Source organism: Eucyclogobius newberryi, unplaced genomic scaffold (genome assembly GCF_026437365.1).
Source record: "Eucyclogobius newberryi isolate DKJ021-1_F unplaced genomic scaffold, fEucNew1.0.hap1 SCAF_2, whole genome shotgun sequence".
Taxonomy (NCBI): domain Eukaryota; kingdom Metazoa; phylum Chordata; class Actinopteri; order Gobiiformes; family Gobiidae; genus Eucyclogobius; species Eucyclogobius newberryi.
Genome location: NW_027315834.1, coordinates 24,764,477 through 24,782,455, shown reverse-complemented (window position 1 = coordinate 24,782,455; position 17,979 = coordinate 24,764,477). Strand labels below are relative to the sequence as shown.

At 38.9% G+C, this 17,979-nt stretch overlaps 2 protein-coding genes across 3 annotated transcripts in view; one reads left to right on the top strand and one right to left on the bottom strand.

Moving 5' to 3' along the window:
• Positions 1-2,646: 2,646 nt before the first annotated feature.
• On the top strand, positions 2,647-7,114 carry morn2 (MORN repeat containing 2). The gene is made up of 5 exons (XM_072453501.1): positions 2,647-2,653; positions 2,721-2,771; positions 6,587-6,693; positions 6,778-6,914; positions 6,988-7,114. Exons 1-5 carry the CDS (start codon positions 2,647-2,649, stop codon positions 7,112-7,114), a joined length of 429 nt encoding a protein of 142 aa, XP_072309602.1.
• A 7,773-nt stretch (positions 7,115-14,887) lies between these two features.
• The window catches only part of strip2 (striatin interacting protein 2), a 55,532-nt gene continuing 52,440 nt past the window's right edge, over positions 14,888-17,979 (bottom strand). For both annotated transcript variants that reach the window (XM_072454798.1, XM_072454799.1), the window contains one exon: positions 14,888-17,753. In XM_072454798.1, the coding sequence (XP_072310899.1) occupies positions 17,503-17,753 (251 nt within the window). In that variant the 3' untranslated portion in view covers positions 14,888-17,502. The remainder of the gene's footprint in view (positions 17,754-17,979) is intronic.

Genomic DNA, 17,979 nt, shown 5'->3' with positions numbered 1-17,979 from the left:
CGAGAGAAAGAGTATCAGTTCAAAAGAATTGGTGTGCATTTGATTCCTTTCTGCTTTGATCGCATGGACTTTGAATACAATGAAACATAAATGCAGTGGTACAAGAGTCTAAAGGGTAAAGTCTAAAGAATAAAGTCTGGTAATGTAACTCTTGGATACCAGCCGCCTTAAAACACCAAACAAGAAGAAGAAGAAGCTCCACGCAGAAAGCTGTCCAGCAGGACAGCGCAGAAAGGAGAACAGAAGAAGAAGAAGACGAAAGGAGAACGTGGAGAACATGGAGGATGAACGTTTAGCTACTGTCGATTCTAAAGGTAGCAGCAAAAAACGTAGAAAAGCCGATCCGATTCTGAAGGTTCTGGCAGTGACGCAGGAGGAAACTTCTGATGTCGGGAATGAGAGTACAGAGTGTAAATCATAATGCACAGGAAAAATGCATCTTTTAGTGAGTGGAATCAAGTAATACTAGCGTTGAATCTAAGTAATCAAAGGTGCGACAGCTTTTGACTCGCTGCTGATCGTGTGGAAAGACAAAGGAAGATAATTAAGATTAAAAGTCGAGGGTTTCCTTCATTTGGGCTCCTGCCCATGTCGGGGGGGATGGTAATGAAATGGCTGATTTGCTGGCTAAAACTGCCATCAATTGATGTTGAAATAAGTAAATCTTAAATCAAGCCTATCATTGAGAGTCTTGTGCATAAGCTTTGGCAGGATTATTGGAATCGTTGTGACACTGGACATCGTCTGTATCAGATACAAAGCAGTGTTCAGACAGATCCATGAGAAGGAACAGGAGAAGAGAGAGGACACATCCTATGGTTTATGTAACTGTCAAGAACCATAAAATGTGGAGCTCGTGCTGATTCACTACAGCAAATGAGGGAGAGAAAACGGAATTCATTGTATGGTTTGAAAATAATAAACAGGAATTCAATCTGCTGAATCTTCTTACAATCCAGTCACAGAAGTCATGTAAGAATGTAGTTGCTTACTTAAATAACAGGGTTGATTGGAAGATTATAGACTTAACGTCTTTGTAGTGCTTTTAGTATTATAGTTTCTATTGATCTCAAGTCCTCGACCCCTCAGTTTTCTCAGTTTAATTCTCATAACGAGCCTGATCAAATACCAGGATTGAATTAAAATATTCCGCTTCTCTGTCCAAGGCTGTTGTGTCAATATACGTCCTTCTTCAGCAGAATCTGGTGCAATTCTTCCCTGTGACATCATTAATGTGCAAAAATGTCCGCGCTGCATCAAGAATCACTTCTATTTTTCCAGACTTTCCAAAAGTACAATTTATGACCATAACAAAGGCCAAAAATGAATATTTGTGAAGCCGTAGAGCAGATGACGCCAATAATACTAAATGTTCCTATGTTTAACCCCAGATTAACCCGGGGAAATGAGTCTAAGGCAGAGAAGCTCCACTGAAGAGACAGAGGCGGTGCCATAGTGTCTACCAAATATTTATCATTCCAAATTTATCGTTAAAAGTGTATTTGATAATCCTAGGTTAAGATCAATAATTCTAACTCAATTCCTCTCAAGAAGTCCTTTGAGGCTGAGGCTTAGCCGTGAGGGGTAGAAACACATGGGGCGATAAACTAATAATAATAACAAATAGTAACAAAATAGTGCCCCACAAACCAAAGAGGGACCCACCACCACCACCACCACCACCACGTGTCAGACCTTCAGCCCCTTTAACACAGAAATATGCAGTACAACAGGTATATCACAAGTTCAAGACACAAAACACTTACCAACATAAAAGAGCCAATTATTATTACCAAAGTCCATTCAAAGTTCAAGTTATAATAAAGACCCTTTTATTAAATATATTTTGCTCCCGTAGACTTTATTGACAAGAAAGTAGTGTTAAATGGGGGATGAGAGAGAAGAGGACATGAGTCAGGAATAGAACTCGCACACCTGGAGTCCGGCATATGTGTTCTGTGCATTAACCACTCCACCACCGGACAGCACCTGATCCTTCACGTTCAGGCTCAGGAAATGGACAAAAGGAGCAAAGCCAGTCCATAAAACACACGAACAGGGCCAGGCACAATGACGCCTGCACTTGTGGCCAAACAACACGTGATCTCTGACTTCATTCACACTTTCACGTGGATCATTCCAAACACATACTTTTCATCACAGTTCACATTTGATCAAACTTAAGGATGACTCGTCCTTTCTTACCCTCTGATCCTTGAGCACGGATTCAAATATTGGTCCTTAAATAACTCTTATTTCAACTTTGCACAAACTCTCCGGGACTCGTCTGGCTCCGCTTCTTCTTCTTCCATTAACAGTGGGGGGCGCGGCCTTAGCGTTCGCCCAAAAGTACCCGTATGACCGGTGACGTCTCTGGCTACTAGTTTATTTATTTTATTATTTTTTTACAAAACAGTAGTTTATGACTAAATTATACTTCGTGAGACTAGCTTTGTATTGTTAAAGGAAGTAAAAAAAAAAAAAATTCTAATGAGAGCTAGGAAAATTGTGTTACCAGTGTTACCATGGAAACAGTGTATGCGTCCACTTGTCACAGAGCAGCGTGGGGTCAGTGTCACGGGTCGAATTGGAAAACAAGTGATCGTTTGAAGTACGATCTCATGTTCATCTCTGCAGACGGTCAGCATGTCCGGTACGTGTTGACCATGACGGTGACCACTCTGTGTAACTCATCTCATGTGTGTGTCCCGTGTGTCCAGGGGTCTGGCACGAGGGGATATCCTACATATTTCCAAACGGTGATAAGTACGGTAAGCTGCGCGTCTGCTCGCTTCGCCTGCAATGTGTTTTATGAATTATTACTTAGTTTAATTTGTCCCTGCGGTATTTTTATTATTTGACAAATCGTAACTATTGTGGATTCGATGTGGATTTTGGCCCTTGTGGTTGCTAGGTAACCTCTTCCCGTCCAGTGTCCAAGCAGGAAGTAAACATCACCGACATTTGTCAAACCGAGGGGAAAACTAGGCACATTTTCGGCGTGAACTCTAATAGTCTGACCTGTCTGCGTGATGCACTTTAAACGGGTCTATGTACACGGCACACGCGTACCGGGCCAATCCACAGGTCAGGTCTATGGAGAGGCGAGCCCGATTTTTCGAGCGATAAGCACGAAAAGCAGGCGACGGAATAACATCACACTGGAGACGAGCAGAGGACTGATCTCCACTAGCATATAGCATTTAGTATTAGCATATAGCAATTAGCATCAGCATATATAATTTAGCATTTAGCATAATATATGCTATATGCTAATGCTAAATTCTAATGCTAATGTTATATGCTAATGCTATACTAATGATATATGCTAATGCTATATACTAATGATATATGCTAATGCTATATACTAATGACATATGCTAATGCTATATGCTAATGCTATGTACCTAGACTTTTACCCATTCAAAAGATGTATAATAATACATTTTCATCACTCTTATACGCATGTATATGTCATATTACACACATGTATACATCATATTACACATATATACGTCATATTACACACATGTATACGTCATATTAAATACATGTATATGTTATATTACACACATGTATGTCATATTACACACATGTATACGTCATATTACACACATGTATACGTCATATTACACACATGTATACGTTATATTACACACATGTATACATTATATTACACACATGTATACGTCATATCACACGCGTGTATACGTCATATCACACACATGTATACGTCATATTACACACATGTATACATCATATTATACACATGTATACGTCATATTACACACATGTATACGTCATATTACACACATGTATACGTCATATTACACGCGTGTATACGTCATATTACACCGTCATATTACACACATGTATACATCATATTACACACATGTATACGTCATATTACACACATGTATATGTCATATTACACACATGTATACGTCATATTACACGCGTGTATACGTCATATTACACCGTCACATTACACATGTATACGTCATATTACACCGTCATATTACACACATGTATACATCATATTACACACGTGTATACGTCATATTACACACGTGTATACGTCATATTACACACGTGTATACGTCATATTACACACATGTATACGTCATATTACACACATGTATACGTCATATTACACATGTATACGTCATATTACACACATGTGTATATATCATATTACACATGTATACGTCATATTACACATGTATACGTCATATTACACATGTGTATACGTCATATTACACATGTGTATACGTCATATTACACACGTGTATACGTCATATTACACACATGTATACGTCATATTACACACATGTATACGTCATATTACACATGTGTATACGTCATATTACACACATGTGTATATGTCATATTACACATGTATACGTCATATTACACATGTGTATACGTCATATTACACATGTGTATACGTCATATTACACATGTATACGTCATATTACACATGTGTATACGTCATATTACACACATGTATACGTCATATTACACATGTGTATATGTCATATTACACATGTGTATACGTCATATTACACATGTGTATACGTCATATTACACATGTATACGTCATATTACACATGTGTATACGTCATATTACACATGTATACGTCATATTACACATGTGTATACGTCATATTACACACATGTATACGTCATATTACACACATGTGTATATGTCATATTACACATGTATACGTCATATTACACATGTGTATACGTCATATTACACACATGTATACATCATATTACACACATGTATACGTCATATTACACACATGTATACGTCATATTACACACATGTATACGTCATATTACACGCGTGTATATGTCATATTACACATGTATACGTCATATTACACATGTGTATACGTCATATTACACATGTGTATACGTCATATTACACATGTATACGTCATATTACACATGTGTATACGTCATATTACACACATGTATACGTCATATTACACATGTGTATATGTCATATTACACACGTGTATACGTCATATTACACATGTGTGTACGTCATATTACACATGTATACGTCATATTACACATGTGTATACGTCATATTACACATGTATACGTCATATTACACATGTGTATACGTCATATTACACACATGTATACGTCATATTACACACATGTGTATATGTCATATTACACATGTATACGTCATATTACACATGTGTATACGTCATATTACACACATGTATACATCATATTACACACATGTATACGTCATATTACACACATGTATACGTCATATTACACACATGTATACGTCATATTACACGCGTGTATACGTCATATTACACATGTATACGTCATATTACACATGTGTATACGTCATATTACACATGTATACGTCATATTACACATGTGTATACGTCATATTACACATGTGTATACGTCATATTACACACGTGTATACGTCATATTACACACATGTATACGTCATATTACACACATGTATACGTCATATTACACATGTGTATACGTCATATTACACACATGTATACATCATATTACACACATGTATACGTCATATTACACACATGTATACGTCATATTACACATGTGTATACGTCATATTACACACGTGTATACGTCATATTACACACATGTATACGTCATATTACACACATGTGTATATGTCATATTACACATGTATACGTCATATTACACATGTGTATATGTCATATTACACATGTGTATATGTCATATTACACATGTATACGTCATATTACACATGTGTATACGTCATATTACACACATGTATACGTCATATTACACACGTGTATATGTCATATTACACATGTGTATACGTCATATTACACATGTGTATACGTCATATTACACATGTATACGTCATATTACACATGTGTATACGTCATATTACACACATGTGTATATGTCATATTACACATGTATACGTCATATTACACATGTGTATACGTCATATTACACACATGTATACATCATATTACACACATGTATACGTCATATTACACACATGTATACGTCATATTACACACATGTATACGTCATATTACACGCGTGTATACGTCATATTACACACGTGTATACGTCATATTACACACGTGTATACGTCATATTACACATGTGTATACGTCATATTACACCGTCATATTACACATGTATACGTCATATTACACCGTCATATTACACACATGTATACATCATATTACACACGTGTATACGTCATATTACACACGTGTATACGTCATATTACACACATGTATACGTCATATTACACATGTGTATACGTCATATTACACACATGTGTATATGTCATATTACACATGTATACGTCATATTACACATGTGTATACGTCATATTACACATGTGTATACGTCATATTACACACGTGTATACGTCATATTACACACATGTATACGTCATATTACACATGTGTATACGTCATATTACACACATGTGTATATGTCATATTACACATGTATACGTCATATTACACACGTGTATACGTCATATTACACACATGTATACGTCATATTACATGTGTTCTTGCAGAGGGGCAGTGCAGTGAGTCCGCCTCTGGAGCCATCGTTCGAGGCGGCGCCGGGAAGCACATTTCTTCAGGCGGAGTGGTTTACGTCGGGGAGTGGCGCGAGGACAAAGTATGTGTGCGTCCTGGTACTCGTTTGAACCTTCGATGACACGTTCTCCCTGCGGCGGGTCACTCTGCGTCTCGCCCTTCACAGATGAACGGTAAAGGGACTCTGCAGCTTCCCTCTGGAGCGCGCTACGAAGGAGAGTTCAAGGACGGCGAGCTGCACGGCGAGGGAAAGTACACGTTCCCGGGCGGCTCGTACTACACCGGACACTTCAACCAGAACAAGTAAATGATGTGAATGATGTAAATGTTTCCTGTTTAAAGTGCCATACAAACAAATGAAATGTCGCTGTTTTAGGATGGAAGGCCAAGGATCCTTCACAGATTCCTCAGGACGGGTTTGGACTGGAGAGTTTCACGGCAACGCAGCTCTGGGCCTGAGAATAAAACATGATGTCTTTACTTTCAGAAAAGAAAAGAAATAGTTCCATGCTTTTGACAGGTTTTACATTCAAGTGTATGCTTTATTTTAGGCTGATCCTGTCCCCACACTTAAAGGGCCGTATGACGGGTTTTTACAACTTTCTAATTTTGACTTTATTTGGTGTATTTATACCTGTCGTACATATAAATTATAGTTTTACACCAATTGAGCAGGTATTTGTGTAGATAACGTTGAAAAAGCCCGTAGAAAATGACAGGAAGTGACATCACACTAGGGACACTCATTCCAGTCAAGTCCAAGTTTATGAAAAATTAGGACCTTTTTTTGACTCTCTAAACATGAATTCAACAAAATAAAGTCACTCTCATATATTTGTATTCGTCAGATAAAAAAATTGTGACATTAGAGGAGTTTTGGCCCATAGGCCATAGGCTGTAGCCTGTATCGTTCAAGTTCGCTACACCTGTCACAAGACTAAAAAATGACTTCAAATATAAAATTATCATTGTACCATTAGCTCATGACCAAAAGTTCTCCACTCGCATCGCGCCAGTTTTTTTACGGCGATAACTTAAATGCGGAACTATATTCTCAGCCTGATAGCGCAATATCCCTACGCCTGAATCATTCCGCCTCTGAATCAGCCAATCAGGGGAGAGATTACTACAACAACATCAAACATGGCTGCTCCCGTGGAGCGGCATGTTGTCTCTCGAGCCGATAGAAAACGCTATGAAAATATGGATAACACGTGCATCACACACATTTCATCGGTAGAAAAAGAACAAACACAGCCACAGACTGTTGTCCGCTGGAGGAAGCTGTTGTCCGCTGGAGGAAGCTGTTGTCCTCTGGAGGAAGCTGTTGTCCTCTGGAGGAAGCTTTTGTCCTCTGGAGGAAGCTGTTGTCCTCTGGAGGAAGCTGTTGTCCGCTGGAGGAAGCTGTTGTCCTCTGGAGGAAGCTGTTGTCCTCTGGAGGAAGCTGTTGTCCGCTGGAGGAAGCTGTTGTCCGCTGGAGGAAGCTGTTGTCCTCTGGAGGAAGCTGTTGTCCGCTGGAGGAAGCTGTTGTCCTCTGGAGGAAGCTGTTGTCCTCTGGAGGAAGCTGTTGTCCGCTGGAGGAAGCTGTTGTCCGCTGGAGGAAGCTGTTGTCCGCTGGAGGAAGCTGTTGTCCGCTGGAGGAAGCTGTTGTCCGCTGGAGGAAGCTGTTGTCCGCTGGAGGAAGCTGGTGACTTGTGCTCAGAAGTGGATAGAAATTGACGGAATAGACCGCGCGTTAGCGGCAGCTGTTTGTGTCACAACGATGACTTCGCCAAACAAAACTATCCTACGTCTTCTGTGGCTTCTTCGGACGGAAATCTTTCTCATTTTCTGGAAAGTAACAAGCCAGGCTTTCACCCTACATGCTATAGACGTTTCACCCTACATGCTATAGACGTTTCACCCTACATGCTATAGACATTTCACCCTACATGCTATAGACGTTTCACCCTACATGCTATAGACGTTTCACCCTACATGCTATAGATGTTTCACCCTACATGCTATAGACGTTTCACCCTACATGCTATAGACGTTTCACCCTACATGCTATAGACGTTTCACCCTACATGCTATAGACGTTTCACCCTACATGCTATAGATGTTTCACCCTACATGCTATAGACGTTTCACCCTACATGCTATAGACGTTTCACCCTACATGCTATAGACGTTTCACCCTACATGCTATAGACGTTTCACCCTACATGCTATAGACGTTTCACCCTACATGCTATAGACGTTTCATTGACAAGAAACGAATTACTAGTGCTGAAAAGCTTGCGGCAATACAGTCGGTCTGTGGGCAGCATGGCGAGGGTGAGAAGCTGAATCTACCACATCAACTCTGCCACCTTCTCCCAAACGACTGAGATCTACCACAGATGTAAAGACAAAATCATCTAAAAAGTCAAGCGATGTACTTCCTGCAGTTTGCATCATTGGCAGAAGGTTGATCGCTGTATCAAAGAGGCTCACAAGACAAAGAAAGATAAATTGGTCCAAGCTGAAACTTTAACTGCTGGTGAGTAGATTATATATTGATTCTTGCATGTGTGTTTTCTCTTGCTCGTGGTAAATAGGACTAATCACAGTGAAATAAGTTGGCCAAAATATACATAGATAAGATAAGATATTCCTTTATTGTCCCACATGGGGAAATTTCATTGGTGCAACGCAGGTAGATACAGAGGTAGGTACAGAGGAACAGATCACTTATAGGAAGTCTGAAAAACACTTTCAGTAGAAGATCTCCTATAAATAAATAAAAACTCCCATAGACAAATAAATAAATAAATACCATTGCATGTGATCACGACAGTAATTGCACATGAACATGTGTCACGACAGCACATAGATTGCACATGAATTTCACAGTAATTGCACATGAATTCCAACAGTAATTGCACATAAGATATTCCTTTATTGTCCCACATGGGGACATTTCATTGATGCAACGCAGGAAGATCCAGAGGTAGATACAGAAGAAAAGAACAGATCACTATAGGAATATGTGCCTAGTTTATTACATGTAGGTGTAGATGTAATGTACGTAAGACTGTATGATGATGTGAGTTGAATAAAAGGGCAATACAACTTTTGCGATTGTTTACTGATTGTGCTCACCCTTGATTGAAATTCTTTTACTTCTCCTTTACTAGGAAGTTTGGTCAAAGCAGCTGAATCAAGAGCAGATGAATCCATCCTGATGTGTACCAGAGGTAAAGATTGTGTTGCTATTGAAGGCACCTCTATCACAAGAGGTGTTACAAAGAATACACAAGCTTTCTGACAAAGAAGATAAGTGATGAAAGGTAACATTTTGGTAATCAAATAAAATATATATATTTCCATATATTTAGATAAATTCATAATTTAATTGAAAATTATTGTAATGACTACACGATCATTTTAAAGACGTTTGAATCAAAGCAAATTTCTGTTTGTAGTGAGCTAGTATATTTCAATCACTGACCAATCACTGCATTTCCTTGCTTTATACAGGTGACCTAAAGTCTGGGAGTACGGCAGACATACAGCATTCTGTCACACTGTGTCATCCGGACACGACTGATTGAAAATCAGGAAATCCTCAGAATGAAGAAGCTCTTGTCCCTGTTCCAGAAATTCATCAAAAAACACCCTGGTCATGGAAGTTACCGGTAATTAAATTATTCTTATTGTTTATGAAAGAAAACAATAGAAGATCAGATAAACATCACAGCTATGTTTATTCATGAAATTTCATTCAAGATCAAACTAATCCTGTTAGCTACAGGAGTCTACATATTTCCATTCATTTTGTTTATTTATACAGGGAAAACCCAGTGAGAAAAGTGGTTACCCTGTTAAAACACAACACAAAATAAACAACAAACATAGGATACTAAAACACAAATAAAATAATAATTCTAAAACTAAAACACAAATAAAATAGTAATCTATCAATACTTATGAATTTCTATTCCTTGTCTAATTTTTACAGATCCGATCTTCTGAAGAAGAGATTACAGCGAGACTTCCCACAGCTGAATTTTCACAAACCACCAAGAAGAAACCTGAGTGAAATGGTTTCCACGGAGACGACAGGACTTCTCCACCAGGATTTTTCAACTGAAACTGATATGTCAGTTTCTGAGATGTCATGTAGTGATGGAGAAATGGTGCCAGAAAGTGGTAAAGATGCAGCACTGCGAGAGCTCTCAAGGACAGTTTACAGTGCAGGTGTATCACTGAAACAAGCGGTCAAGAGTGCCCCTAGTATGGATGAAACAAGCGGTCAAGAGTGCCCCTAGTATGGATGAAACAAGTGGTCAAGAGTGCCCCTAGTATGGATGAAACAAGCGGTCAAGAGTGCCCCTAGTATGGATGAAACAAGCGGTCAAGAGTGCCCCTAGGATGGATGAAACAAGCGGTCAAGAGTGCCCCTAGTATGGATGAAACAAGTGGTCAAGAGTGCCCCTAGTATGGATGAAACAAGCGGTCAAGAGTGCCCCTAGTATGGATGAAACAAGTGGTCAAGAGTGCCCCTAGTATGGATGAAACAAGCGGTCAAGAGTGCCCCTAGTATGGATGAAACAAGCGGTCAAGAGTGCCCCTAGTATGGATGAAACAAGTGGTCAAGAGTGCCCCTAGTATGGATGAAACAAGCGGTCAAGAGTGCCCCTAGTATGGATGAAACAAGCGGTCAAGAGTGCCCCTAGGATGGATGAAACAAGCGGTCAAGAGTGCCCCTAGTATGGATGAAACAAGCGGTCAAGAGTGCCCCTAGTATGGATGAAACAAGCGGTCAAGAGTGCCCCTAGTATCACTGAAACAAGCGGTCAAAAGTGCCCCCAGTATGGATGAAACAAGCGGTCAAAAGTGCCCCTAGTATGGATGAAACAAGCGGTCAAGAGTGCCCCTAGGATGGATGAAACAAGCGGTCAAGAGTGCCCCTAGTATGGATGAAACAAGCGGTCAAGAGTGCCCCTAGTATGGATGAAACAAGCGGTCAAGAGTGCCCCTAGTATCACTGAAACAAGCGGTCAAAAGTGCCCCTAGTATGGATGAAACAAGCGGTCAAGAGTGCCCCTAGTATGGATGAAACAAGCGGTCAAGAGTGCCCCTAGTATGGATGAAACAAGCGGTCAAGAGTGCCCCTAGTATGGATGTAAATTGGCCTCCTACATCAGAGGATCTAAATGTTTCCTCTGCCAGAAAGATTGTGCCAATTGAACTTTATAACTTACTAGCTTGGTGTGTAGGTGCTAGTGATAAATTGACATTGTCTAACATGGTAAATGTATCCGAGGAGGTTGATCTTTGTTTACTGTCAATTTGCCAAGATATATATTTGTCCTCAAAAGGTAAAAATCAAACCAGTCCAATGTCATGGCCTCATGTTAATGTTGTACTCACACATTTTGACATCATACTTATATCATTCCTCTGTTTGTATGTATATCCTATTCTGCAGAAAGTTTGCCTTATACTAGCTCGAAAGATACACATGTTAATTAACCTGTTTATCACGCTGTAAATACTGTTTTTATGATTGTAATTATTTGTTCATATTGAAAATACATTACATAAAATTATATCCGTTCTATAGAATAAAACCTTTACCAATAGCCTATGTTTTCTTTCTTCAAATGGGCAACTGGTGTTGAAAGGGTTAAAATACTACTTTTAGATTATGTTTTTATAGTGTAGTATGAATCAAGACTAGAGCATGTGTCATTGTTGAAGCATCAGTTGAATACTAAATGTGGAGTAAGAGTTTAAGTGCGTAACGATAACATGCAACAATTTTTTTAACTTACGTTTGCACATAAACTGAAGCACCCAGAGTCTCACCACTTTACATCCTCCAAGAAAGTAGTAATGTCTCTGAGAATCTGAATTTCTGAAGTAATCAATCAAAGAATGAAAAAAATAAGAAGGTATGAATATGGGTGTACAGCCCAATTTGTCACATATTTGGGTAAACTGGCAACTTCGACACCTATTTTCTCAAATACTGGCAGAAATCATGCGGAGAACTTTTTCCCCCAGCTCAAGTACATCTTTGAGATTGGAAAACCACTTTTGAAAAGTAGTCTTGATGTGGTGGAGCGAAATTCATTTTCTAGCCACATTCTGAGTTACAGCCTATGGCCTACCAGTGTTTGCTGGGTAATTTCCTACTGTGATTTCATCAACTACAAACAGGAAGTGGAATTATAAACCTAAAAAATTAGCTATTCTGTGATAACATAACTTTTAGCACAATTCAAAATATATTTATCTCAACTGCATTTTAGTTCAATGAGTCGTCCGACCTGTAGGGGGCGCTTTAAGCCTGTGATCAGTTATAAAACCACAATTACACATAATTCGCATGTTTGGCCTATGGAAAAACATAACAAAATAAGTGATTCTGAACCGCAACAAATAAAAAGTACACGTTTAATAAGAGTAGTATAGCACAGTTTAATATCCAACTTTAGCTTTGTAGTTTATCATTCAGTTTTCAGTATAATGCGTCCATAAATCATCATCATTGCACATCACCCCTGAACAATGCAAGTAGTTTAACACCGACACATAAGAAACTACAAACACACATATCGAGTCACGTACGGTACATGATAAGCCAAATATCGTCTAACGAGAAACAACCGTATTCACCGATTGTACGTTTAAAAGGTAGAAAATGATCGTATTGCAAGCTCGTGGTTATTGAATGGCTTTGAGTGAGTAAAGGGCGTTTTATGCTGGGTTTAACGTTTAAAAATGGCACTCAAATTTGGCACAAAGTTACAAAAGTGAATAGAATATAACGAATTTTGCCGGTGAGACGAGATGGAAGCTTGTACTTTGCCGTGTGACATCTCCATGAACCTGAGTCTACGCAGTTATTGTCGTCATGGGAGACGTTTCACGATGTTATTTGAAGAAAAAAGCGACACAAACGAGTGAACGAACCCTGTGGCCGTGCACGTTTTCACCGCACGACGAGACGCATCGGACGCTCGTGTGTAGAAAGTACACGAGTATATTATACGTGACAGAGCAGCGCTAAAGCTCGTCTGTGCTTGGGTATTTGTGTTTTCCCGGCAGGTTATTTTCAAGGAAACACTTTGTTAAGTTTGTCAGTGGCTTTTAGGTAGTTAAAATGAGGATTTGTGCTCTAAGGCCACAGTCGGAGCGCGTTCCTTCACACGTGCTGTTCAGGGCAGAAAGTACTTTTTTCATAGTTTTGATCGGGGTGCGACTTATACTATAAGACTGTATACTGACCTAACCTAATACTGATGTGCAATTCTGTCGTATGTGCAATTGCTGTTGGAATTCATGTGCAATTACTGTGAAATTCATGTGCAATCTATGTGCTGTCGTGACACATATTCATGTGCAATTGTGTGTCGGGATCACATGCAATGGTATTTATGTATTTATTTATTTGTCTATGGGAGTTTTTATTTATTTATAGGAGATCTTCTACTGAAAGTGTTTTTCAGACTTCCTATAAGTGATCTGTTCTTCTGTATCTACCTCTGTATCTTCCTGCGTTGCACCAATGAAATTTCCCCATGTGGACAATAAAGGAATATCTTATCTTATCTTATCTTACTTACTATATACTCCAGAGCGACTTATATGTGATATTATTTGTTATTTTCACACTTGCAACCGCATTTCATACTCCAGTGCAACTTATATGTTTTTTTCTTCTCTATTATGCATTTTTGGGCTGGTGCGACTTATACTCCGGAAATACAGTAGTTGAGTAGTTTTTGTTTTCAGTAGTACAAGTACAACACGTCAGCTTATTCAAAGAAACTCACATTTTCATTCATAAAAACATTGGTGCAGAAATGTGACTAGATGCTCTGTGTCCTTCAGTATTCACTATATATATATATAAAATAATAATAATTAAAACTCTAAAAGGCTAAAAAGTGTTTTGTGTTTTCACATATTGTGCCGTTCGGGGCAGAAAGTAGCAGTAGTAGTTTTTCTTTTCAGTTCAAATTGTGTTGTTACAAGTACAACACATCAGCTTATTCAAAGAAACTCTAATTTTTGTGCATTAAACGTGAATAAAAATGTATATTTGAGGACAAACGTTGGTGCAGAAATGTGACTAGATGCTCTCTGTCCTTAAGTATTCACTATATATATATATATATATATATATATATATATATATATATATATATATATATATATATATATATATATATATATATATATATATATATATATATATATATATATATAAAATGATAATAATAAAATAAATTGACTCTAAAAGGCTCAAGTGTTTTGTGTTTTCACATTTGTGCTGTAGTAGTTGTAATGATGACTTTTGTGTTCAGTTCAAATTGTATTGTTACAAGAAACTCGCATTTTCTTTCATAAAAACGTATATTCTGAGGACAAAAGTGGGTGCAGAAATGTAACTAAATGCTGCAGTCTTCATTATAAATATATAAAATAATAATTAAAAACAAATTCATGCGACTCTAAAAGGCTAAAAAGTGTTGTGCCTTTCACAGCTGTGGGGCAGGTTATTCTGTAAATATATTTGTACGACTTATAAAAGTACATTTCCCTTAGATTTCTGCATATCATTAAATACCCTTGCTTATATATATATATATATATATATATATATATATATATACGGAGTACATTTGTACATTTACACGCAGACCAAACACAGCAGTTCCTCTTTTTACACATATCTGACACCGTTTTTCATTTAAATATTTCCCACATTCAACGTAATTTAACCTCCGTAAGAAAAAGCATCTGAAAACATTCAAAATCGACAGTAAAAATACTTCGGCCGGGTACAAAACTTCCAAAAAATGATATTCGGTCAACTTTAAACATTATTTATCTGAAAATACAAACTGAAACAAACAAATAACATAAAAAGTCAGTATTTAAGGAGGTTTATAAAGGTGTGTCATAAAGAGGCAGTAGAGTGGCCTCCTGCTACTGCGGTGCCAGGAGTGAGTCACCGCCTCCTCCTGCTCGTCTCCCGCGGTTACAGTACATCCAGTGTGCTGCAGTTCTATTCACAGTCGTCGGGGGCGCTGCCGAGCCAACATCTGTGGCTTCTACATCATTTTCATCCGCCGCGGTTGGGCCAAAATCTTCTGGTGGAATTGGCACATTTTCAACACGGAAATGTACATGTTTTTAAGGTCATCTATCCAGTGCGAGGGGGCGGTGCCAGGGGGTGGGTGGGGCTGCGGGGGGGCGGTGCCAGGGGGTGGGCGGGGCGGCGGTGCCAGGGGGTGGGCGGGGCTGCGGGGGGCAAGGACGTGTGAGCTTGTCTGAAAATCTTCGAATGGAAACCAAAATTACATTATAAGAAGAAAAAAACTTAAAATTCAACTTAAAGGGGCTGTAATGAAGTTTAATCTGTTTTTCGCTCGCTTAGGCTTCTGTAAGTCCTGAAAAGAGCTTAAAAACTCGTCGCCGTAAGTAATTTTGACACTCTAAATGTGTCGGGTAAGCGAACGATACACGTGGACTGAGTTTGACATGAACTCGCTCTGTTTTTTAACGTTTTTAAAGACCAGATTTTGCAGATTTTTAAGGATTATAAATCACAACAGAACGCAAACTAAACACGTGGAAGGTGGGAGGGCAGGTTCCACCTTTGTCACTCCTAAATAAAGGTTTGTGATGTATTTTCTTCACAGTAATGTCATAATTGATGTGTTGAATACATGCAAAGTTTGAAGTACATCGCCGTGAAACTAATATTTCTGTGCTTTAGTTGATTTTACAGTTAGTTCACGTTTTGTGCAATATTTAACGAGTGTTGTCACGGAACAAACACTTCAAACTAAAGAATAGGCTCAAAACTCAAACATTTTTAACACAAAATAACACGTTCTGTATTTTACCATGTGGCCTTTCGACTACTTTGGATAAATCGAAATCTCAAAATGTTCAGAAACAGTCCAATTCTGTCTTATTCACGTGATTCATTTTAGAATTCAAACCAAAACCGAGATATTTACAGGCGCAGAACTGTCTGTTTTTCGAGCAAATCGCAAAGATATGACCTGATCCAAGTTTTCAGGAGGATAAAACAGATCTAAACCTATAAAACTTTACTTCGGTTGAGTGTTTAGCCCCATTTGGATGAGTTACCGAATATGTACTGCACTCGATTGGAAGAGTAAACATGAATACCGTATTTTCCGTACAGTAAGTCGCACCTTTTTTCATAATTTTGTCCGAGGTGCGACTTATACTCCAGAGCGACTTATATGTGATATTATTCATTCTTTTCATACTGACAACCACAAGAGGGCGCTCTAGGCTCTAAGCGACGCAGAAGAAGAATCTGCACTTCCTCTACCTCTGGAGTTTGTGGAGTTGTTTAGAAGTGACACAGAGGAAGAAGAATTCAATGGATTTAGTGATTTGGGGTAAAACTGATGCTTTGGTAAACTTGTTAGCATGTTCTTTATGCTATAGTTATCTGAATAACTGTTAATATGTTACGTTAACATACCAGACACTTACCACAGTTCTGTCTGTGCCTCATGTAGCTGAAGGTGTTAGCGTTAGCATACGTACACCTATTCACTATGTTCTCTCATCTGTTATTATTTTAAACTGCATTTCAAGATGAAATGTCTGTTCTTGGATTTTATCAAATAAATTTCAACCAAAAATGCGACTTATATATGCTTTTTTCTTCTCTATTATGCATCTTTTGGCTGGTACGACTTATACTCCGGACAATACGGAACATTATTAGTTGGCTTTGAGTACTTTATCCACCAGCTCTGATCCGTATGTCTCCTGATCTACTCGGACAGCCGCACAGCACGTCTTCAGGGCATTTTAACATCATATTCTGCCCTTTTTGACCTCTCTTTTTCTCTTCCTCTTACGGGTTCTGCAGAAGCCCCTCCCACTGGATGGGCTGCGAGAACACCTCCCGCTCCAGCCACATCTCGTAGCTGTAGTGGAAGTCCTCGGGCAGCTCCACGCGCTGGCCCAGGACGCTCTGGAGACAGTTGTCCACCGGCGCGAAGTCCCAGTTCTTGTTGCGGTCGTAGCGGCGGCTGTTGAACTTCTCTATGCTCTCTCGGAGCGCGCACTCCTCGGCCTGGAAGTCCCACGGCCGGGCGTCGATATCTGCGGAGAGAGAACCGGATTCATCTATTAATTCTCCTTGTTGCTAAAGACACGTCAGAATCGGAATCAGGAAAAGAAATGGAATCGTGTAATATAATTTAATTTGAACTGTAGCGAAGGAGCTTTGTCTCAAACATATGTCAAAGGAACTCAATATTGTGAAAAGCAGAGGAAAAAAATGATTTACAGCAAATATTGGTGCGTCTTGGTAAGAGTGGCTAAATCA

Bases quoted from the DNA above. Each gene is read 5' to 3' on its own strand.
- morn2 (XM_072453501.1), top strand. The intron at 6,694-6,777 runs GTATGTGTGCGT...CGCCCTTCACAG, and splicing joins GGGAGTGGCGCGAGGACAAA to ATGAACGGTAAAGGGACTCT. The intron at 6,915-6,987 runs GTAAATGATGTG...TCGCTGTTTTAG, and splicing joins GGACACTTCAACCAGAACAA to GATGGAAGGCCAAGGATCCT.